We start from the raw sequence: 24,570 nt of genomic DNA, 5'->3' as shown, positions 1-24,570 counted from the left end.
GGGAACTTCTAGGCATTAACTCTTGAGACTTAGGCAGTGGAGTGGGAAGTAGGGGAGATAGTGATTACACATGAGACCAAGACATTCAGAGGATTCTCTGAACTGGAATTCCTCTTTAAGAGGAATGTCTTAAAGATCAGTGTTCTGTTGAAACTGAGACCCCAGGACACATTATCTAAATTCTCAGAGGGTCAGGGATAAGTCTGTATGACTCCTTCCCTAAAGACTGGCTGAAACAGAATCTGGCTCCAGGAATAGAGTGGACTGTGATCCCAGGTAATTACTCGTTTCCAGAGGCAATGTCCCCCTTCCCAGACCCCTAGGTTCAGGGTCTGCAGAATAGCTTTCGTGAGGGAACATGGGCACACTTAGTTAAAATGATGGGGAGAGACATGGAGGAGAGTATCCTCTAAGTTAAACCTTGTGTACTCCGATCCCATGATAGTTCCTGATCTTATTTTCTCTGCTTGGCAACACACAGCCCACTGTCTCCTGCCTCCCCGCAAGCAGGACCTGTGGCTAGGCCAAACGACACGTTCTAGTGGTACACAGGGCAGGGGCTTCACAGCAAATTCCGTCATAAGCAGGTAATGGGACCAATGACATAATCCATACCTGCAGACTCCAGATTCTCTCGATGTCTCCCCAGCTCCACCTCCAGGCTCCATTGTTCTCACTGCCCATTAGAATTTGGATTTTCTGAATGTGAAGGTTTCCAGGAGCCGGTCCCTGATCTGCTTGGTGCGGGCCCCGTAGATGAGAGGGTTGAGGGCAGGTGGCAGCAACAAATAGATGTTAGAGAGAAGGATGTGCATGGACTTTGGGACAGTGTGACGACCAAAGCGGTGTGTGAGGTAGGAGAAGAGACCAGGTATGTAGAAAGCCAGGATGACACAGATATGGGAACTACACGTACCGAAGGCCTTAGCGCGGGCCTCCTTGGTAGGCAGCCGCAGCACAGTGCAGGCAATGAGCCCATAAGAGCCAGTGATGCCCAGAATATCTATACCTGACACAGCCAGTGAGAGCGCCAACCCATACAAGTTGTTGGCCCGCGTGTTACCCACCACCAGCTCCACCACCGCCATGTGTGCACAGTAGGCATGGCCTATGGTCTTGGCTCGGAAGTGTTCAAATCGTGCCACCAGCAGAGGGAAAGGCACGACAATAGCCACAGCTTTCAGTGCCAGTGCCAGGGCTGCATAGCCCACGCGAGCTTTGGTAACCAGGATAGGGTAGTGCAGTGGACGCCCTACTGCCACAGCGCGATCGCAGGCCATGGCCAGCAGGACACCAGATTCCACAGCAGTCAGTGCATGAACAAAGAACATCTGGACCAGACAGGCAGCATATGGCACAGAGCGGGGCCCGAGCCATAGCACAGCCAGCAACCCTGGGGATATTGATGTGGCTAAGCCCATGTCTGTGGCTGCCAGTGTGGCCAGGAGTAGAAACATGGGCTGGTGCAGTGTGGAATCTACCTGCACCACCGCCAGCATTGCTCCATTGCCCAGCAGGGCCAGCAGGTACATGGGCCCAAAGACCAGTGTCAGCCAGGCCTGGGCAGCCCCTAGCCCTGGGATGCCGGTCAGTAGGAAAAAGGCTGGGCGCGGGAAGGTGGAGTTGGGTTGTGGAGCTTCTGCCATCCTGTGGGGGTCAAATCTTTAGGGCTCATGGGGGCATGACTCCTGACAGAGGAAGGACAAAGCGAGGGATTTTGGGGATGTCACAGTGGCGTAGACCTACCCATCGAGTATGTGAGGGGTAGTACGGAGCTGAGAGGATCACAGGGTTATAATCTTTAGTTGGGGTTTCGAATGGATAATCAAGGTCATAACCCTAGCTGGATGGGAAAGCACTTTACACTTGAAAGCCCATGAGTGTAGGGGGGAAAAACAGGAGAGTTGTACTGAGGAGGTTGGTGGGGCGGGGTTGGGGTGGGGGAGTCGGTGCTGTAGTCGCTGATGAAGCCAGAGCCCTTTAGTTAGAGGTCAGCCGAGAGGGGAGTGGAGAATTTTTCTTCCTCAGGGTCCAAAAAGAGTCTCAGTCTCAGGAGATGGGGAGAAAGCCAGTGCTGGGTGGGGATCAGGCTTCAGGCTGGTCTTGTCCCTGACTGTATCCTTAGGCACAACTTCTGGGCATCAGCTCATCTCCACAATGGGCAGGATGCTTAAGTGTTGCTTAGCTTTAACACTTTGGGCACTAACCCTCCAAGAAGAAAGGGAGAGAGTGGAGGGAAAGGGAGAAAAGGAAGAGGAGGTAGGTGGAACCTGGAGTGAAGCTGGAAGCCTGATGTGGCAGGAGAAAACTGGTAAGTTTTCAGGGTGTGGGGTGCTTACGTTTTCTTTAACTCGATGCTGAAAAAGTGAACTTGGCCACCAGCTGGAGAGTTCAAGGTGGGCCTCAGAAGCAATGTAGAAAGAGGTAGTAGCAGGAAAGGGACTTCTCTCTTTTCCTTCTTTGTGATCCAGAAGGGCGCAGGCACTCTTTCCTGCGCACTAGGGTCTCTTTCCTGGTGAGGCAGAGGGAGTGGTAACAGATGGGGAGGAAATGGCACTCAACCCGGAGTAGCAGCCACACGAAGAAGCATCTCTCCTGCTGGAGGAGTCAGGGCGAGGCAAACCGTTTCCTCTCAGATTCTAGCCCACAGCAGAAGCTATTAACTGTTGAATGAATAAATGCAGGAAGAAAACACTAGCAGAAGACTTGACTGGGAAAAGGTCCTGAGTATGGTGTGCTGGCAGCTTTTCTTTGCTTTGACCTGTGCCTATAGAGCCCTTTATGTGGCTGTTCTACCTGCTTCCCTCAGGGCCCTTACCCCTCCCACCTGTGCCATATTAACCCTTCCTTGTTCTGTCTGCTTAGTGCTGACAGGCCTGGTAACCCAGGATGTAAAATAAGGAGGCAGAGATGGGGCAACAAGGAAAGAGGCTGACTTAGGGGGTTGGAAAGATCTGGGAAAGAGGAACGCTTCCTCTGGGAGGTCTTTGCTTCATTCTTTAATAACGTCCCCTCTATTGTAATTTCTTGTCTTTCTCTTCCCCACTAGACTGAATGAGTTAGAGGCAGTGCTTATTAGCCTCAGTATCTCCACTGCTCATCACAATGCCTGGCATGCAGTTATCTATGAATAAATATTTATTGTTTTCAATTATGGGACAGAAGTCCTGGCTCAAACAGAGTTTGCTGATCAACAGGGGATTCTACAGTTTCAGGCACTTAGGTATCCATGGAGATGAGAAAGAATTAGTAGCCATCAACCACAAGTCTATTGAGTATGACTCTTTCTGCTATAACAAAATATATTCTAAAAATTACCACACTATGCAACACAATGCAATAAAAATACAGGGCTTACAGGAAAAGTGGGAGAAGGGGCACAACATTCAAACACTTTGTCAATGACATTTTTAAAAAGGATAGGAAACTAATAAAAATGGTAGCACATGTTAAATGATTAGAACGTACATAAATGTACCAATAAATATGACACTTTGCCTTGAAAAAGACCTGGAGATTTTCCTTTGGAAGTGAGCATTGGAAGTAGCTTGTAAATTATTGTGAAAAGGTAGAGAGACTAATCTGAAATCAAGTGGAATGCAGTAACATCAGGTGTGGGTGGGTGTGGCTCATAACAAATGGTAAACTGAGGCAGCTTATGAATGTTTGCATGTGGGCATGGGTGCTTGTTGCATTTTCCTAAGCAGTTTGGTTCAGGTGGGTGCAGTTTTCCAAGTTCACTTAGTTTCTCACAGATGAAATCACACATAAGCGAACAGGAAATTCACACTCTGCTCAGCTCTCTAACATATCAATTGGTTGGAACAAATCTGCATTTCAAAACCAGCTTTATAGCAGGACTGATTAGTCTCTTTTGTGCCTGGCCCTGTGCCATGTGGTGAGCATACAATGGCAATAACAAGACTCTGTTGCCCTCCAGGAGCTCATAGTCTAGTGGACACAGTGACCCCCACAGTTGTCAGATAATTATTAAAGTAGCTGCGTTAACTCAGGTCAGTAGCGGATGTTGTGGGAGTGCAGAGAAAGCCTCTCCCTCTTCCTGGGGGAGTCTGGGAAGTCTTTGAATTACAGTAGTGCCTACAGTCCTCGGGGGTGTCCTGTGTGCAGGCACTGCTCTAAATCCTATCCTCACAACACACATTTGCAGTAGTACAATTATTTCCCCATCTTTGCACAGACAAAGAACTAAGGCACAAAGAAATGAAGTAACACATCCAAGGTCACACAGCTAGTAATTAGCAGTTAGGATAATAGCTCAGTCTGGCTCTAACATCCCTGCACTTAGCCACCACTTCCCACATTTCCACGGAGACTTAGCACATGAGTAGTTTTCTAGCAGGAGGAGTTCAGGAGACAGATTAGCAGATGGCTCTAGGATTGCTGAATGGGGAGATGTAGAAAGAGCTGCAATTATTTGTCGGTAGATGATGAGCTCTCATCCACTGAGGGAGGAGAAGAGCTTCTGGGAGGTGGGAGCAGTAGGTGGAAAGCCATGAAGAAGAGGGGTGGGAAGTGTCCTCAAATGCCATTACATTCAAATAGCCTGAGGAGAACACTAATAGGATTTTGGCTGACATGTGGGCACTATTTGTACAAAGATTGTTCATAAGATAAGTCATAGACCCCTTAAAGCATGACAAAACTGAATTCATTAAGTTCCTGCAAATCTGTTGTGTTCTGTTTCCCACTCTAGTAATCCAGCATGTATTGGGGAATATCACTGACTTTGTTTCTAGGAAAGTTCCTTTGTTGGTCTCCCAGGCCCCAGCCCAATGTTATAGATTTCTGAACACACATTTGGGGTCACCTTGTCTTTCCCTGTGACATTGGCCATTAGAAGAGTATCTGACAATACACCTATGACCTTTGGGGTCTTTATGCCAGAGCCTGCTCCCCAGAGGTAGGTGCTGGCCCTCTGTGGGGAGTGGAAATGGAGTGGGAGGAGGAGGGGAGGCTCACTGGACCTCTCAGTTGCTCCTGGACCAGCATGGGAAATAGCATAGGAGAGGGCTCTGTCTGGGAACTGACCCTGATTTTCTCCCTGCTTTGACTAATCCAGCTATGACCAGCACCTGCCATAGAATAGGGTTCCGAGATACCAGCTTATGTTTATGTGGGTCTGGCAGGGGTATCCAACCTCTTGGCATCTCTAGGCCACACTGGAAGAAGAAGAGTTGTCTTGGGCCACACATTAAATACACAAACACTAGCAAAAATTGGTGAGCAAAAAAAAGGTTTTAAGTAAATTTACGATTGTGTGTTGGGCTGCATTCATAGTTATCCTGGGCTGCATGTGGCCTGTGAGCCGTGGGTTGGACACCCCTGGTATGGTTTTCTGCTTCCAATGACCAGTGAGCAACAACATGTAAGAGTAGATTATCCATTTATACAATAGATTACAAATCAGGGAATCTTGGGTCCTAGCAGTGCCACTTGACACTGAATCCTCTTCTAGAAATATCTAAGGCAAACGCTCAACTGTCAGGTCTCAATTCTCAGGTCAGTATGAGACCTGTGTGTGAACAATAGCACCACAGCAGAACAGGCTTCACCTCCCCTGTTTCTGGAGGAGTAGAGACACTCAATAATCCCAGGGTGAAATCAGGCAACACTGTCCTTTGGAGATGTGGAAGTCGTGGAACCCGCCACTCCTTTCTGTCTAGGTCTTCTGGCTTCACTCCCCCTCCATCTGAGGGTCCCCAGAATGCCCTTAATGTTCCATAATGCTCTGGGGTATTGGGAGTCCCCAGTCGCTAGGATAATGGATGTTCTGGCACTGAGGTGGTAGAGTTGGGAGACAGACTGTTTTCCCTCTCTATTATAATAGGATCTAGTAGCAGTCAGGTTCTGGTGGTTGTATGAAGTAGGTTAGATCTAGTTTTTATCAACTCTTCATAATGTTGCCTGCTCTTATCCTTTTCTACTTCCTCTGCATATGGGTCAGTTCTTTGAACTGACTCCAACTTTGACCATACTTAGTCTTGTTGGGATTTTGATAGGATTGCTTTATATTTATAGATCAATTTGGGGAGAATTGTTATCTTTAATGTGTTCTATTTTTCAGTCCATAGACACAGTATGTATCTCCATTTGTTTAGGTTTTCTTTTTCTTTTTAACTAGCATTTGTAATAATCAACATATGGATTCTATGTTAGTTTTAAGTTTATGTAAGTATTTCATTATTTGGATGTGATTGTAAATTGCTTTTTTATTACTACTTTATTGAGGTGTGGTTGACATAATAAAAAGCATATTTAATGTATACAACTCACTGAGTTTGGGTATAAGTATATACTTATGAAACCATCACCACCATCAAGGTCATGAACATATCAATCTTTTCCAAAACTTTTCTCTTATCCTCTTTATTATTAATATTATTGTTATTATTGTTTTTAGTGATAACAACATTTCACAGAAGATTGACACACTTAGCAAATTTTAAATATACAGACAGTAGCTATAGGCACTGTCTTGTATATATTTTATATGCTGAATAGTAGATCTCCAGGATTATTTAGTTTGCATAACTGAAACTTTGTATCCTCTGACTGTCTTCTCCCCATTTATCTCTCCCCCAGCCATTGGCAACCACTCTTTTACACTCTGTTTCTATGAGTTTGATTATTTTATTTTAAAAATATTTTATTTATTTATTTTTAGAGAGAGAGGAAGGGAGGGGAAAAGGAGAGAAACATCGATGTGAGGCAGAAACATTGATCAGTTGCCTCTTGCATGTGCCCCAACCAGGGAACGATCCTACTACCCAGCCATATGCCCTGACCTGGAATTGAACTGGTGATCTTTCACTTTGCAGGACAAAGCACAACCAATGAGCCACACAACTCAGGGATGAATTTGATTACTTTAGATTCCACATATAAGTGAGATCATACATTTTTTGTCTTTCTGTGTCTGATTATTTCACTTAGCATATTGACCATGTATGTTATTGCAAATGTAAGTATTCCTTTTTAAGACTCATTAATATTTCCTTGTATGTATATAACACATTTTCTTTATTCTTCCATCTATTGATGAACATTTAGGTTGTTTCACATCTTGGCTATCACGACTAATGCTGCAACAAATATGGGAATGTAGATATTGCTTTGAGATACTGATTTCCATTTCTTTGGAATAATATCTGGAAGTGGGATTGCTAGATCACATCGTAGTTCTAATTTTAATTTTATGGGGAACCTCCATAAAGTTTTCATAATGACTGTACCAATTTACATTCCTACTAACAGTATACCAGGGTTCCCTTTTTTCACATAATTGCCAACACTTGTTATTTTTTGTTTTTAAAATAATAGCTATCTTAACAGGTGTGAGGTGGTATCTCATCATGGGTATGATTTGCACTTCTCTAATGATTAGTGATGTTGAACATCTTTTCATGTACCTTTTGGCTATTTGTATGTCGTCCCTGGAAAAATGTCTGAATAGGTCATTTTTAAATTGAGCTGATTCTTTTGTTGTTATTGAGTTGTATGATTTCCTTGTATATTTTGATATAAACCCTTTATCAGATACGTGGTTCGCAAATATTTTCTCCATAGGTCACCTTTTCATTGTGTTGATTGCTTCATCATGCAGAAGCCTTTTAGTTTGATATAATCCAACTTGTTAATTTTTGCATATGTAACCTGTGCTTTTGATGTCATACCCAGAAATTCATTGCCAAGATCAATGTCAAGGGCCTTTTCCCCTGTGTTTTCTTCTAGGAATTTATGATTTCAGGTCTTATGTTTAAGTCTTTAATCTACTTTGATTTGATTTTATATATTATGTAAGCTAAGAGTCCAAACTTATTCTTTTCCATGTAAGTAACATTTTCCTAACATTATTGAAAATATCTATCATCTATCATCTATCAATCATATATCTATTATCTCTCTCTCTCTCTCTCTCTCATCTGTCTACCTATCTCTAGCATCCATTATGATGAGATTTATTATAGAAATTGACTCACATGGTTCTGGAGGTAAAGAAGTCCCATGATCTGTGGAGAACCCGGAAAGACGGTGGTATAATTCACTCTGAGTCCAAAGGCCTGAGAATCCAGGGGCTGGTGTTGTAGGTGCTGCCAAAAGTCTGAAAGCCTGAGAACTAAGAGTGCTGATGTCTGAGGGTAGGCAAAGATGGATGTTATAACTAAAAGAGAGAGAGTGAATTTGCCCTTCCTCTGCCTTATTGTTTTATTTAGGCCTTTGACTGCATTGGATGAGGCCCACCTGTGTTGCTGAGGGAACTTTTTTTATTGCTTACTGATTCAAATTTTAATCTCTTTAGGAGATTCCTCATAGACACACCCCAAAATAATGTTTTTAGCGGTATCTGGGTATCCCTTTGCCCAGTCACAGTGATATGTAAAGTTAAACACCACACATTTAAATAAGTTTTTACATTATCTTAGAAATGCATATTTTAAGTTTTTAAGGGAATGCTTAGAAAAATAGAAAAATTAAATAAGATGAAAACAGAACCACTGTAATCCCCAAAAGTCACAACCATTACTGACATACAGTATTTTGTCTTCCCCACTTTTTCCTATGTAAACCAATACATTTCAATGATATAAGAATGTATTTTTGCATTCAAACATGGTAATGTTGCTGTTACATGGTGCTTAATTAAAATATTAATGGCATTGTGATGTGTTATGTTCCTTAAAAAATAAAATTGAGTTCTGCAAAATGTTTTGTGTTTTTAAACTTCTGTCTTCAATACTTTTCATGTTTGTGACCTAGGGAACATTTTCCAGTTTCTATAATAAATAACAATATTAAGGTGGATAAATGTCCATTTTGATAGCATAGTAGTATGAAGTAATAAAAGTAATTAACATAATGTGAACGAGTCAGTAGTCAATATAAATATGCTATCATAATTTGACTTAAATGGTTCACCACATACATTAAAGAAAACTTCTAAAAAATTGCCTGGATTAACAATAAAATTCAGTTGAATGTACTTGTGATTCTAAAATATAAACTTCAAAATTTTTGTAATACAAATCATGTACTCTTGTAGAAAGAATTACACCGTAGAAATAAGGAAAAGGGAAAAGTAAACAGCAATTTTAATATCACCTCTAAGAGAGCTACTCACTGTTAACATTTTGGTATGCATAGTTCTATGTTTTCACTATATGTCAGCTACATAGAAAAAAGACCAAACTGTATACTTTGTTTTTTCAACCATTTGTCCTAACTATATGTATATAATTATATATGAATTGAAAATGATATATATTAGATCTCTGCTTTAAAAACAATATTTTTTGGCCTTGACTAGTGCACCTCAGTGGGTGGAATATTGTGCTGCAAACTGAAACATTGCTGGTTCAATTCCCAGTCAGGGCACATGCCTCTGTTGTGGGCCAGGTCTCCTGCTGGGGGCATGCAAGAGGCAACCACACACTGATGTTTCTGTTCCTCTTTCTCTCTCTCCCTTCCCCTGTCTCTAAAAAACTAACTAAATAAATAAATGCAATCTTAAAAATTTTTTTTTTTTGCTGAGGTTTGTTTTATAGCCCAGGATAAGATCTATCTTGGTAGTTGTTCATGTGTGCTTGGAAAAATATGTATATTCTGCCGTTGGGTGGAGTCTTCTGTACGTTAACCAGATCCTGCTCGTTAATGATGTTGGGCAATGCTTCTCTGTTCTTGTTGATATTCTGTCTAGTAGTTCTATCAGTTGCTTAGCTAGAACTGGAACACTGAACAGGCCGTTGAACTCCTAGATCATAATTTTGATTTGTCTGTTTTTCTTTTCAGTTCTTTCAGTTTTTGCTTCATGTGTTTTGAGGCTCTGTTGTTTGAGGTGTACATAATGAAGATGATTATATGTTCCTGATGCAGTGATCCTTTTATCAGTATGTAATATCTTTTTGTTACTAGTAATTTTGTTTGCTTTGAAGCCTACTTTAGCTGATATTAATGTAGCCACTAATGCCTATTTTCATTGTTGTTCATTCCAGTTGTCCCAATTTTACACCGTGGCTCTCCCCTGCCCTGCCCACCCCTAGCTCCCACAGTCAACCCCCACCCCATCGTCCAGGCCCATGGGTCCTTTTACATGTTCCTTGACTGGCCCCTTCTCCTTCTTTCCCCTATCCCCCTCCTCCCACCCCTCTGGCCACTGTCAGTTTGTTCTTTATTTCCATGTCTCTGGTTCTATTTTGTTTGCTTGTTTGTTTTGTTGATTAGGTTCCACTTACAGGTGAGATCATATGGTATTTGTCTTTTGCTGCCTGGCTTATTTCACTTAGCATAATGCTCTCCAGTTCTACCCATGCCGTCACTGAAGGGTAGGAGCTTTTTTTTTTCCTGCTGTGTAGTACTCCATTGTGTAAATGTACTACCAGTTTCTCTCTCTCTCTTTTTTTTTGATCCAGTCATTTACTGAAGGACACAGACTGTTTCTAACACTTGGCTATTGTAAATAATGCTGCTATGAACATTGGGGTACATAGGTTCTTTCGAATTGGTATTTTCAGGATTCTGAGGGTATAATCCCAGCAGTGGAATCACTGGATCAAAAGGCAGTTCAATCTTTAGGTTTTTGAGGAAACTCCATACTGTTTTCCACAGAAGCTGCACCAGTCTGTATTCCCACCAACAGTGTTCTAGGGATCCCTACTATTCAACCTCACCAGCACTTGTTTGTTAATTTGTTGATGATGGCCATTCTGACAGATGTGGGGTGGTATCTCATTGTGATTTTAATCAGCATTTCTCTGATGGCTAGTGATGTTGAGCATTCTTTCATGTGTCTCCAGGCCCTGTGTATGTCCTCCTTGGAGAAGTATCTGTTCAGGTCCTTTGCCCATTGTTTTTAATTAAATTGTTTGTCTTCCTGGTGCAGAGTCATATGAGTTCTTTATTTATTTTGGAGATCAGACCCTTGTCTGGCTTATCATTTGCAAATATGTTTTCCCATTCAGTTGGTTTCCTTTTCATTTTGTTGATGTTTTCTTTAGCTGTGCAGAAGCTTTTTAATATGATGCAGTCCCATTTGTTTATTCTTTCCTTTATATCTTTGCCCTAGGGGATGTATTGGTGAAATTATTGCTGCTTGGGGTATCTGAAATTTTCTTGCCTATATTCTTCTCTGGGACTTTTATGGTGTCATGACTTATATTTCAGTCTTTTATCCATGTTGAGTTTATTTTTGTGTATGGTGTAAGTTGGTGGTCTAGTTTCATTTTTCTGTGTGTACTTGTCCAGATCACCCTACAGCATTTATTAAAGAGGCTATTTTTTTTGAAGAGGCTGTTTTCACTCCATTTTATTCTCTTTTTCCCTTTGTCAAAGATTAATTGACCATAGAGGCATGGGTTGTTCCATTGATCTATGTGTCTGTTCTAATGCCAGTACCAGACTGTTTTGATTACAGTGGATTTGTAATATAGTTTAATATAAGATACTGTGGTCCATACTACTTCATTTTATTTTCCCAAAATTGCTGAGGTTTTTCAGGGTTGTTGGTGGTTACATATAAATTTTTGAAATATTTGTTCGATATCTGTGAAATATGTGATTGGTATATTTATAAAGGTTGTGTTGCATCTATAGATTGCTTTGGGTAGTGCAGACATTTTAATGATATTAAGTCTTCTAATCCATGAACACGGTGTGTACTGCCATTTATTAGTGTCTTCCTTAATTTCTTTCTTCAGTGTTCTGCAGTTTTCTGAGTATATGTCTTTTATCTCCTTGCTTAGGTTTATTCCTAGGTTTTTATTTTTCTGGTTTCTATAGTAAATGGGATTTTGTTTTTACTGTTCTTAGTTACTGTTTCTGATATTTCATTGTTGGTGTACAGAAATGCCTTCAATTTTTGAATTATGACTTTGTATCCTGATGTTTGGCCGAATTCACATATTAGGTCGAGTTGGTTTTTGGTGGAGACTATAGGGTTTTCTATGTACACTATCATGTCTTCTGAAAACAATGAGAGTTTTACTTCATCCTTTCCAATTTTCATGCATTTTATTTCTTTTTCTTATCTGGCCACCGTTGCTAGAATTTCCAATACTATGTTGAATAGAAGCAGTAAAAGTGGACACCCTTCTTTTGTTGCTGATCTTAGTGGGAAAGCTTTTAGTTTTTGCCCATTGAGTATGATGTTAGCTGTACGTTTCTCATATATGACCTTTATTATGTTGAGGAATGCTCCCTCTACTCTCTCTTTGCTGAGTGTTTTTATCATAAATTAGTGCTGAACTTTATCAAATGCTTTTCCATCATCTATTGACATGATAGTGTGATTTTTGTCTTTCCTGTTGTTTATGTGATTTATTACATATATTGATTTGCAAATAGTGTACCATGCTTGCATCCATGGGATGAATCCCACTTGATCGTGGTGTATGATCTTTTTAATTGTCTTTGGTTCTGATTTGCCAATATGTTGTTGAGAATTTTGGCGTCTATGTTCATCAGTGATATTGGCGTATCATTTTCTTTCTTTGTAAAAGTGTTTTTATCTGGTTTTGGAATTAAGATAATATGGGCCTCATAAAAAGATTTTGTATTCACTTGGAATTTCATTCACAACTTTCTGAAATCCTATTCAATCTAACAAGTTCTGATTTCTTAGCCATATCTGATTTCTCTGTTTCTCAACCCCATAAACACCATACATTTTATTAACTTTTGCCCCTCAGAGCATTCTGCTTCATATGTCATTCTTTACCTGTGTAGTTGCTAATGTCCTTAGCCAGATTATCGGCTCTTGGAAGGCAGAAACTATGTATCATTTGCTCTGCACTCTCTGTACCTGGCACTGGCCCCACACAGATTTGCTGAATTTAACTACCATTCTTGCAATGTTAGCACAGGACTGGACGTGTGATACATGCCCATCCTGGGCTTCACTGGTAAACTGTATGGATAGGACTAACTGGCAAACACAGCTGTATCTTGTACCCAAGAGACAGGATATTATAAAGGAAAGAGCATGGGCTTCAGATCCAGATATAACTGGATATAGTTTCTGGCTTTTCAGAGCTTATTTTACTATGCAACTTACAACACCTTTTTGAGCTTCAACTTCCTCATTTATAAAATGGGTATGTACTGTAATCTATTCATATCATTACCCCACTTGTGGTAAGGATGAAATGATAATTACTGTACAAACATGAGAACAGAAGTTGGCACAAGGAGGTGCTAAATGAATTATTGTCAAATTCCCTTGCTAAGTCATATCTTAAAAAGGAAACTCACTGTCTAGTTGAAAAGTTACAAGAACATATTGCTTTTTGTAATATGGAGACTCCCCTGAAAATGGGATCTAAACCATATTTTTGTATATTAAGTTTTACTTTCAATGCAATAACAAAAAGACCCAAAATAATTGTTGCAAAATAAAAGCTTTTATGTGCTTTCTTTAAAAAAAAAAGATTTTGGCAGTCTTCCTGCTTCTTGAATTTTTTGGAATAGTTTTACAAAGGATTGGTTTAGTTCTTCTTTGAATGTTTGGCAAAATTTGCTCATGAAACCATCTGGTCCAGGGCTTTTGTGTGCTAGGAGTTTTTTGATTACTACTTTAATTTTGCTACTTGTTATCAGTCTGTTCAGGCTTTCTACTTATTCCTGATTTAGTTTAGGAAAGTTGTATGTTTCTAGAAACATCCATTTCGCTCGTGTTGTCTGATTTCTTGGTATGTGGTTGTTCATAGTAATTTCTTACAATCCTTTGTATTTCTGTGATATCAGTTATTATTTCTTCCCTTTTGTTTTTGATTTTGTTTATTTGGATCCTCTCTTTTTTTCTTGATGAGTCTGGTTAATGGTTTATCAATTTTGTTTTTCTTTTCAAAGAAGCAGCTCCTTGATTCATTTATCCTGGATTCATTTTATTCTTCTCCAGTCTTGATTGTTTCCTTCCTCTGCTTGCTCTGGGCTTTGTGTTTTGTTGTTCCCTAGTTCTTTTAGATGCAGGTTTAGGTTGTTATTTGAGATTTTTCTATCTTCTTTACGTAGACCTGTATTGCTGTGAACATCCTTCTCAGTACTGCCTTCGCTGTGTCACATAGGTTTTTGGTTGTTGTGTGTTCATTTTCTTTTGTTTCCAGATACTTTTTGATTTCTTCCTTGATCACATTGTTAACCCATTCATTATTTAATAACATGTTATTCAGCCTCCATGTATATGAATGTTTTTAACTTTTTCCCTTGAGGTTGGTTTCTAGTTTCAAGCCATTGTTGATCTGAGATGGTGCTTGATATAATTTCAATTTTATTGAATTTGTTGAGGCTTGTTTTGTGTCCTACCATGTGGTCTATCTTTGAGAATGACCCATGTGCTTTTGAGAAGAATTTGTATTTTGCTCCTTTGGGGTGAAATTTTCCATAAATATCAATTAAGTCATTTTGACCTAGAGTCTTGTTCAATTCTGCAATATTTTTGTTGATTTTTCTGGAAGATCTATGCATTGTTGACAGTAGGGTGTTTAAATTTCTACAATGACTGTATTTATGTCTATCACTTCCTTAAAGTCTCCAATGTTTTCTTTATATATTAGGAGCATCTATATTTGGTGCATATATGTTTACGAGAGTTATATCCTCTTGTTGGACTATTCCCTTAAGTATTATGAAGTGGCCTTGCTATAGTCTTTATTTTGAAGTCTATTTTGTCTCATATAAGTATTGTTACGCCAGCTTTCTTTTCTTGTCCACTTGTGTGGAGTATTTCTTTCCATCCCTTCACTTCAGCCTGTGTATATATTTTGTTCTCAGGTGGGTCTCTTGTTGGTGGCTATGTGCCAGTTATGTTTTCTTATCCATTCAGCTACCTTGTCTTTTGATTGGAGCATTTAATCCATTTACACTAAAGGTTATTATTGATAGGGACTTATTCATTGCCATTTTTCCCATTGTACTTGTGTTCCTCTCTCTCTTTCTTTTTCTTCTTAAAGCAGTTCCTTTAGCATCTCTTGCATTGTTGGATGGGTGGAGATGTACTCTTTTAGCCTTCTTTTGCCTGTGAAGTTCTTTATTATGCCTTCCATTTTAAATGAGAACCTTGCTAAATAGGGTAGTCTTGTTTGCAGGTCCTTGCTTTTCATTACTTGGAATATTTCTTGCCACTCTTTTTTGGCTTGTAGTGTTTCCATTGAGAAATCCACTTGTAAACTTATTGGAGCTCCCTTGTATGTTACTTACTATCTGTTCCTCCCTTGCTGTCTTTAAGATTCTCTCTTTGTCTTTAAATTTTTCCATTTTGATTATAATGTGTCTTAGAGTGGGCCTCTTTGGGTTGATATTGATGGAGACCATCTGCGCTTCTGAGAATTGAATGAGTTTTTCCCTCATCTAGTTAGGCAAATTTTCTGTCATTATTTCTTCATACACATTTCCTATCCTTTGCTCCTTTTCTTCTCCTTCTATTACCCCAATTATGTGAATCTTATTGCATTTTATGTTGTCCCAAAGCTCCCTTAGACTATCCTCATCCTTTTTGAGTCCTTTTTCATTTTGTTGCTCTGACTGTGTTTTTTTTTCTACCTCATCTTCCAGCTCACTGATTTGATCTTCTGCTTCACCTAGCTTGCTAATTCCTTTTAGTGTGTTCTTTATTTCAGATATTGTATTTTTTCAATTCTGGCTGGTTCTTGTTCAAGGTTTCTATTTCATTTTTAATTCTGATGTAGGTCTCAGTAAGTTTCTTATAATATAGTTATTACTAAGTTACTTGAATATCCTTATAATCATTACTTTGAAATCTGTGTCTGATGAGTTGCTTGCCTCAGTTTTACTTAGTTTTCTTTTTTTTTCTGGAGATTTCTCCTTTTCTTTCAGTTGGGGGTTGTTTCTTTGTCTCCCCACTTTAACTGTCTCTTTGTGTTTGTTTCTATGTATTAGATTGATATTCTTTGACTCTCTGTCTTGTGGAGTTGCCTTGTATGTTAGGAGTCCTTTGGGACCCAGTGGTATAGGCTTCTTGGTCCCCTGATCTGGGTGCTGTAGGAATGAGCTCTCTGTGGGTTTTGTAGGCTCTCCTATTGTATTTGGGTCCTTATTATTACTGGCCTGTTCATTGTTCAGAGCTCCCCTCCATCTGGCTGCTAGGAGGCTCAATCTCCTCCATGTGTTGTATGCTTTTGTATAGGTTCTAGATGAACAAAGCAAAACAACAACAAAACAAGAAAACTCCCCTGTCCACCTCAGCAATATCAACAACAAGAGAGCAAAGAACAATGAAAGCAAAAAGAGAAATGGAATAGTAGAGAAAGGGGAAAGGGAAAAAAGAATATGAGCAGACCAAAGGAAAGAAAAATGATTGTGAGAGGAGAAAGGGAAAGAGAACTACTATTCTTAATGAATTGAAATAGGAAAATAGGGAAAAGAAACACAGTAAAGGTAACAAAAATAATAAATGGAGAGAAGAAGAGAACAGTCAAGTATTCTAAGGTAAGAGTAGAATAAAAGATATGAAAGAAAAACTAGAGCACCAAAAATAAAATAAAAAGAAACAATAGATAAAAATAAATAAAAGGCTATGAAAAAGAAAAAAATAGCTAAGATATTGAAAAAGAACCATGTGGATTTGTCTCAGCACAGTTTAGATCTTGCCTTCCAGTTTCTCCCTTTGGATACTGCTCTGATGTCTGAGCCAGTATACACCATGTCAGGTGCTGTCCAAGTCTGGTCCTTGGCTGCCTTTTCAAAGCTGCAGGTGATCCACGGTTGATTCCTCCAGGCTTGGCTGCTTCCAGGTTCGGCCAAGCTGCTCTTCAAAACTGGCTTTTATCAACACTGGGTCCAGGGGTGTGTTAGCAAATGTCCCAAGTCATCACAGGATCCACTTCTGCCAGTTTCTGCCTGCTGGCCTGCTGTTAATCTTAGACTAGTCTCAGACCAAACTATTTCTGGGAGGGCTTCTGGTGCAAACAAGGGACTGTGATTCCTGGGTCTCCCATGGCAGATGCCTTTCAGACTTCAGGGAAGATGGTGTATTTGTTCCCCATCCCTGGACAACTAGCTGAGTCTGTGCAGGTTTATCTCCCTTACTTGGCAGGGCTGGGCCCCATTAGCCTTCCTGAGCCCAGATTTTGGGTCTGCTGGATCCCCAGGAGGGTGTTTCTGTGGCTCCCCTATGAAGGGGGAGCACTGGTCTGCTTCCCAGAATAATGTATGGATTGGCTGCACCCTGCTGCCAGTCTCTGACAACCCTGAGTCTCTTTATGTTGTTTTCTCATCAGCAAGGGTTAAGATGCAAGATGGGAGAGAAGGCAGGGAAGAAAACCCCAGCACCAAACAAAACAGAACACCAAGACAGAGCAAAACTGAAAGGGCAACATTGGCCAAAAAAAAAAAAAAAAAAAAAAAAAAAAAAGGTGCAGAGTTGAACAAACAAGTTTTCAGAGGTTATGGAGAGGGGATTTCTAGAGGCAGGGGAGCGGTATCCCTCAGGGTAAGTCCAAAAATTTTTTTTACAAATGCAGACACTCATGTAACTCACACTCCTTTCAATATATAAAATACTTCCATCAAAGAAAGTCTCTTCTGCCTCCGCCTATGCCAGACTAGTTTTTGTCTGTCTTAGACCTTTTTATAAATAGAGTCATACAGTCTGTAGCCTTTTGTATCTGGCCTCTTTCACACACATAATTATCTTGAGTTTCATCTGTGTTGTTGCATGTTTTAGTAGATTGTTCATTTTAATTGCTGAATAGTATTCCATTGTATGAATATATCACAATTTGTTTATACATTCTTCTTTTGATGGACATATGGGTTGGCTCCAGTTTTTGGCCACTATAAATTTAACTGCTGTAAACTAAGAGTGAAATTACAGGGTTAATGTCTTTCCACCACCCCCTCCCCCGCCATCTTTCTTGGGTTCCCAACACCTTCTTTGCTTTAAAAGTTACACGATGAGTTGGGAAGAATTACTGTCCTCCCAACAGTGTTAGAATACTTTAATTAAGTGCTCATACAAAGTAAAATTTGTTTTTAATGGTGTAAAAATTTTAATCAACCCTTCATTTACTCAGTCCCTTTTTTTGTTCTTGAACTTAATGTTGAGTGATTGAGCCTGCAGGGCTGCTTCAGAATGATCCCTCTCATCTCCCTTAATCAGTGTTTCTGGACTGAATCTGAACACTTTGACATGTTCACCTGAGGGCTTTTGTCTTCTCTCCTTATCAGCTCCTTAGTCTCTCTAAACCTTTATTTTCTCATCTGCCACATGAAAAGATTACTGGTGCCTTATCTCATTGGTTTTGTCTGAGAATTAAATGAGAGAATTTATGTTAAACCCTAACACAGTGACAGAGATGTAGTAAAGGCTCAACAACTGTTATCTGTTATTATGTTATTATTTTACTGCTAAGATTTCCGGCACTGCACTTATGCTGTGTTTTCAAATACTTTATGTGCATTTTGTCTGGAGCTCCTGATTACCTCTAGAGTTAGTGCTCCCTCTTGGCATTAGAGGGAGGGTTTTCATTTCTCCTTTGGTTCAACGCTCAGTGATCCCAGGGGTAACCCTAGCACCTGCCTCCAGAAGAAGAAAGCATGTTAGCTTGTCTGTCTCTAAATATAAGCACCCTGTATGGGACAGGCATGCCTCATGCCCATATGATTAGTCCATTCTTCTTTCTTCTCATTCCTCTTCTCTCAGAACAAGCAAAAATTTTCAGCCCTTCTCTACCACTTCCTCAATCATTCAGCTGATCCTGTAATGTATTAGGTGAGTTTAAGAGCCTTGATAGTGGCAGGGGGAGGGAATGGCAGGACTGCGTGTGTGTGTGTGTGTGTGTGTGTGTGTGTGTGTGTGTGTGTGTTTAGAAGTCTGTGTAAATGACAAAGACTAGAGCTGGGAGAGAGGAAATGGATATGTGGGTGAAAGACAAGGGGTCAGCGAGATGAAGGAGAGAGGGATTGCAGTGTGACAGAGAACAGGGTGAGGAGTGTGGGCCAGGGGGAGATATCAGTAGGACTAGGAGGATGACGCTGGTTAGAAGTAGAAATGAAAATGCAGAGGTGGGTCAGGCAAAGCACCAGGAAAATGTGGGGGAAGAGAGACTTTTTAATAAAATGTTTGAGCGTAGTTCAAAGAGCAGACAAAATCTGACTGTACCAGGACAGGAGCTATCTGTGGGGGCTATTCATGAAAATGTCTCAAGTTTTGATTACCACCTTTGTGCAACAAACAAATCTACTAGTAAAAGGTTAATTTACTAATTCCATGGTTTATTTGTTTAAATATTTCCTAGGTACCTACAGTGGGACAGACTCTGTGCTTAGTGCTGTGAACTCCCCAGTCCCATAGTGGGGGCTGTTGAGGAAACTTTTCTCAGTAATCTGACTCTCAGGTGTGTTTAAACTGGAGAAATCCTTCTTGTGCTGTCTTCCATCCTGCATTTTGTATAACTGCTATTGAGAGAAGGAGAGGTTGTGCCTCGAAGCTGGGGTTCTCTCTCACGTTTTGCCATAAAACCATAAAAATATGCAAATGATATTCACACATGACACACCACCATATGCTTACTCAAATTTTGACAAAATCCCCAAAATGTTTATCGGGGGTGAAACAAATGAGTGGGTGGAAATTTTTCTTGAGACATTATTTATTAAAAAAGTAAATCTCTATTAAGGGTGTGTCAGTGAATTAAGGGTATCTCAGTGCTTCTGCAGTGTAGAACAGAGTGGTTTTAGATTATGAAGCCATTTTACATGCTGGCTTTAAATGTATGTGGGCAAGAGTAAGGTTATTAGAGATATAAATTTGAATTTGCTCCAATTTAATAAAAGGGTTAATCATTTACAAATTTTGGTAACTTTTATGTTATTAGAAATAACATAAAATTTCTTGTGATACATTTCACAACCAAGACTTCCATATATATTGTGCTGCAAACAGAGGACACCCTTACAGCCTGAGGTTGGTGACGGGGGGCAGGCTATTTTACCAATTAGGGACATGGCTTCAGTGTAAAGAGCCTGTGTATTTGTAGAACCTAAGAGTAGTGAAAAATGAGATCACAAGCACATGCACAAGGAAAATGGCAAAACGAAAATAATACTTGTTAAAATAAGTGTCTAAATAATACAATTATACAAAATGTAACTGACTCCACTTCTATATAGTTATCTCACAATTGTATTAGATGTGGGTCATGGTTACACTTTGATGTGTTGTTATGATGCCAGGAGAGTCTTCCAAAATTAAGGTTGTACAAAGACATAAAGTGCATTACCCTAAAGAGGAATAACCATACCAAAAAATAGGGTTGGAACTCACAGGAGGAAAAGGCACTAGGAAGAAAAAGAGAAAACAGAAAATTGAAGAAGTGATTCCATTTCTCCTTAGCTTGGACAAAATCTTCCCTATGATTCCCAGCTCTCCCTGGTTTTAGAGCTGAAGCGATGACTCCTATCACTTCACTGTGTCCCTGGGGAGTCTGTAAATAATGGAAATACTTTCTTCTTGTTTCTGCTGAGACAGATGGGTGTTTTCAAAGCGTCTGAGGGAAGCCTTCCAGGTAGTTCTGACCCAGGCTAAGTTCATCCCTGGTGGACTTGCCTGGTGCACCACCCAAAGTCCTTAGGTCTTGGTTCTGGGACACTAGGTCCATCTGAGACATCTGTTCTTAAGGTATTTTTGTCTTTTTGGGTACTTCTCCCATCCCTTTTTCTCTTCTTTATCCCTAGGAAAGAAATTTCCTTTGATCATATTTGGATGAAGGGGAATACTTAAATGTTGCTGAATATTCATTGAGGCGTTTTGTCTATTGGGAAAAATACAATAGGATGATGGCCAAACAGGTTTATAAATAGTAACAACAACAATAGTAATAATCTACTCTTCTAAAAATAGCAATTTATATGAATTGACACATTTAGTCCTCCTAATTACCTTGTAGAGTTTACTGTTACCCACATTTACAAATTAAAAGAGGGGGTCATGCAGGAGGAGGTAACTTGCTCAAGATCATGCAACTAATCAGGGAAGAACTGGGGAATTCATCCAGGGAGCCTGTCTCCAGAACTGTGTCCTCACCAACTGTGTGTATCCTCTTCTGCTTCGTGTGGATCCTTGCTCCTTTTCTACTGTTCTAGCTCTTTTTTCTCACTCATCTGGATAGCCTATCAGAGGTGTGGGAGGTACTTTCTGTGAGACTCTGGATTTAACTCCTGTATCTCTGACTTTATTCCCTTCTCATCCTTGACTCTAAGTGAGTTTAGAACCCTTCTGCTGAGAACCCTCAGCAGAGCTGAGATGGAGCCTTCAGAAGCCACTGAATGAAGTGGAAGTCCTTCTTCACACAGATAGTAACCTCCTTTCCAGAACATCATTAACAGCCATCAAGGTCTTGCTGCTCCTTTTCCCATCGTGCCTTTGGTGTCTTCATTTTGGAGGTTATAAAATATCATTAGAATTGTAAGAAGAGTTGGAGTTTTTATGAGGACTTACATTATGTGTTTTGTATTGAAAAGTGTTATGTAAAAGGAAAATGAATTTGTTTTCTGATAGAGTTTTGTTTATATAAATTTGGGGCAGAACAATACTACCTGTGGCCCTTCTTCTTGGTGCTTATCCCAGTAAAGTCCAGTTTCTTCTATAAATAGAAGATAAATGAATATTTAAAATATACTGTCTGGAAGGTTGCCAAATTATTAGTCCACCTGGGTCCCTTACTTGTCTGCACCTGGCCCTGTCCCCTTCTCTATAACCACCTGGAGACCCATTGCTCCCTCCTCCCAGCCCAGGATGCTCTGAGCAAGTACATCAGCATTGAGGAAGAAGAATGGACTCATAAATTGGGGGTTTCATTCCTTTGGATGCTTTCCTCCATGGGGCCCTCTGAACGCCATTATCAGTAGATTCATCTAGTATTTATTTGGTATCTTTACACTCCCAATTCTCTCCTTATTCTCTCCTTGGTCCCTTGTCTCCATGCCCCCTTCCAGATTCTTAATCACTCATTCTTTTCCTAGTTCTGATAGCTGACAGATGTTCTAGAGCTTCAGAAGCAGACGGATCTTACCTGAGTGGTGGGAAGAGCCAAGGCCAGATGGTCTCTAGGGTTAATTCTTCATAGCAGCAGGGAAACATAAAGATTTTTGAGGGTTAAAGAACAAATGAAGAGGAGAGGGGGGTTATATTAATGAAATCAGAGGGGAATGTCCTGATTTTATTGATTTCCTATACTCAGAATAGTTTTCCTGGTGGATTTTACGAGTAAGGAGATATAAATACAAACTTTTCAGAACTGTTTTGGGAGGAGCATGAGAAGTTCAGGAAGAGCAGGCAATGAATATGGTCCTTCTCCATTTCTGCAGCTGCCCCATTCCTCACTGCCTTTAGAGAAGATCTGAATCTGGATCAGTGTGAAGGAACACATCTCTTAGGCTCCTTCTGGATTTCTACTTGTTGGTCCACTTCCATGCACAGGGAGCCATAAGTGCCAAGTTTTCGGCAAATCTCATGTGAAATGTTCAAGGTAATAGCCAGATAAATTTAATGTGATTAGATATAATCAAGTTAAAATATAATTTAGTAATAGGTCTTCAAGAGGGAGATATATTGTTACAGACACAGGCTATTACAAAGTTGTTTGTCTTAAGGAGGTATTTTAAAATTAAAATTTGAATAAGCAGAAAAGGAAGAGAAGGGAAATTCATATAAACACAAAAGGAACAAAGTCTTGGAGGGTGGGAAATGTACAACATAGGTAGGGGGGCAAATGCTGTTTGTGTGGAAATGGTAGAATGAGGTCAGAAATGTAGGGTGGGGCCAAACTTTGGGGGTAGAGTGATTGAGGGGGTGGAGGGAAGCATGGTTGATGCAGAAGCTCAATGTGCAAATAAGCATGAAGGGCCAGAGGTCATTCCTACTCCCAAGTGAGCATTCTCTGGAAGGACTTCCCCCTGGAGAATTCTGCAATTTAGAAATTCATGCTGCCTTTTGTGATCTCAGGACATAATCAAGAGATGTTTTTTTGTTCCTATAATTTTCAGCAGACTCATCAACTTCTAAGTCATTATAGAGAGGACTCTAAAGATCCTCATGACTCACACCAACCTTACCATCTTCCACCCTACATTTTTTGTCCTACTTGGCATTCCTGGGTTGGAGGTGTATCACAACTGGCTGTCTATACCCCTCTGCCTCATGTATATCACTGCAGTCCTGGGAAACAGCATCCTGATAGTGGTCATCATCAAGAACATTAACCTTCATGAGCCCATGTATTTTTTTCTTTCCATGCTGGCTATCACAGACATCATGCTGTCCACCACGACTGTACCCAAAGCCCTCGCCATCTTTTGGCTCCATGACCATGACATTGCCTTTGATGCCTGTGTTACTCAAGTTTTTTTTGTCCATGTGATGTTTGTGGGGGAGTCAGCCATCCTATTAGCTATGGCCTTTGACCGCTTTGTGGCCATCTGTGCTCCTCTGCATTATTCAACAGTGCTAACATGGCCTGTTGTGGAAAGAATTTCCCTGGCCATTGTGACCCGAAGCTTCTGCATCATCTTCCCAGTGATTTTCTTGCTGAAGCGGCTGCCCTTCTGCCGGACCAACATCATCCCCCATTCCTACTGTGAGCATATTGGAGTGGCCCGCTTAGCCTGTGCTGACATCACTGTTAATATCTGGTATGGCTTCTCAGTGCCCATTGTCATAGTCATCTTGGATGTAATCCTCATCACTGTGTCTTACTCACTGATCCTCCGAGCAGTGTTTCGCTTACCCTCCCAGGATGCCCAGCACAAGGCTCTCAGCACTTGTGGCTCCCATCTCTGTGTTATCCTCATGTTTTATGTTCCATCCTTTTTTACCTTACTGACCCACCGCTTTGGACATAACATTCCTCGACATGTGCATATCCTGCTGGCCAATCTTTATGTGGTGGTGCCACCAATGCTCAACCCCATTGTCTATGGTGTAAGGACTAAGCAGATTCGGGAGGGTGTAGCTCACCAGTTTTTTGGAATCAAGGCATGGTGTTGTGCTTCACCTCTGGGATGATGGCTCTCCACGAATCCCCCCTCCCAGCTTTACCAAGGAAACTGATGTGAAATATAGAGATTTCCTGAACTGAGAGAGCTTTTCCTTCTCTTCCTCATTCTCTACCTTCTTCTTCACCTTCCTCCTCCTCCAGCTCTCTCTTTTTTTTCTCTTTTGGCTCTTCCACTTTGCCTTTTTTCCCTGTTTCTGTGTGTTCTCTATCCTCTTCCCTTCTCATATCCCTCCCCTACAATTCACAAATAACAACTAGGCGTTCATACCTCTGATATGAATATGTAGTATACTCAGTAGGCCAGATGTACTCTGAAACACAAGGAGCTGAACAGTACATAAAGTAAATTATGCACAAATGGATTAAAATATTGCATATTTAACATCTGAAGGGGTTCCAGTTTTTTTTTATCACCAAATATGCATTTATTATTTGCACAGAATCAAGTAGCTCTCTGTCCATTTCTACAATAGCAGGTGTTTTTGAAAAACAGCCAAGTGTGTATGCCATTTAGCGATGCGAAAAAGTCCTGTTCTTTCTTCAAATT

At 40.4% G+C, this 24,570-nt stretch overlaps 2 protein-coding genes across 2 annotated transcripts; one reads left to right on the top strand and one right to left on the bottom strand.

The window, feature by feature from the left end:
- Positions 1 to 683: 683 nt before the first annotated feature.
- Positions 684 to 1,646, bottom strand: LOC129076533 (olfactory receptor 52W1). Its single transcript, XM_054580694.1, has one exon. The coding sequence runs from the start codon at positions 1,644 to 1,646 to the stop codon at positions 684 to 686; it is 963 nt and encodes a 320-aa protein (XP_054436669.1).
- A 21,407-nt stretch (positions 1,647 to 23,053) lies between these two features.
- LOC129076532 (olfactory receptor 52B2) lies at positions 23,054 to 24,031 on the top strand. Its single transcript, XM_054580693.1, has one exon. The coding sequence runs from the start codon at positions 23,063 to 23,065 to the stop codon at positions 24,029 to 24,031; it is 969 nt and encodes a 322-aa protein (XP_054436668.1). The 5' UTR covers positions 23,054 to 23,062.
- The last annotated feature ends 539 nt before the right edge of the window (positions 24,032 to 24,570 follow it).

This window comes from Pteronotus mesoamericanus, unplaced genomic scaffold (genome assembly GCF_021234165.1).
Source record: "Pteronotus mesoamericanus isolate MK-2021 breed Mesoamerican mustached bat unplaced genomic scaffold, CSHL_Meso_final contig_591, whole genome shotgun sequence".
Lineage (NCBI taxonomy): Eukaryota > Metazoa > Chordata > Mammalia > Chiroptera > Mormoopidae > Pteronotus > Pteronotus mesoamericanus.
This window is presented reverse-complemented; position numbering and strand designations above follow the sequence as displayed.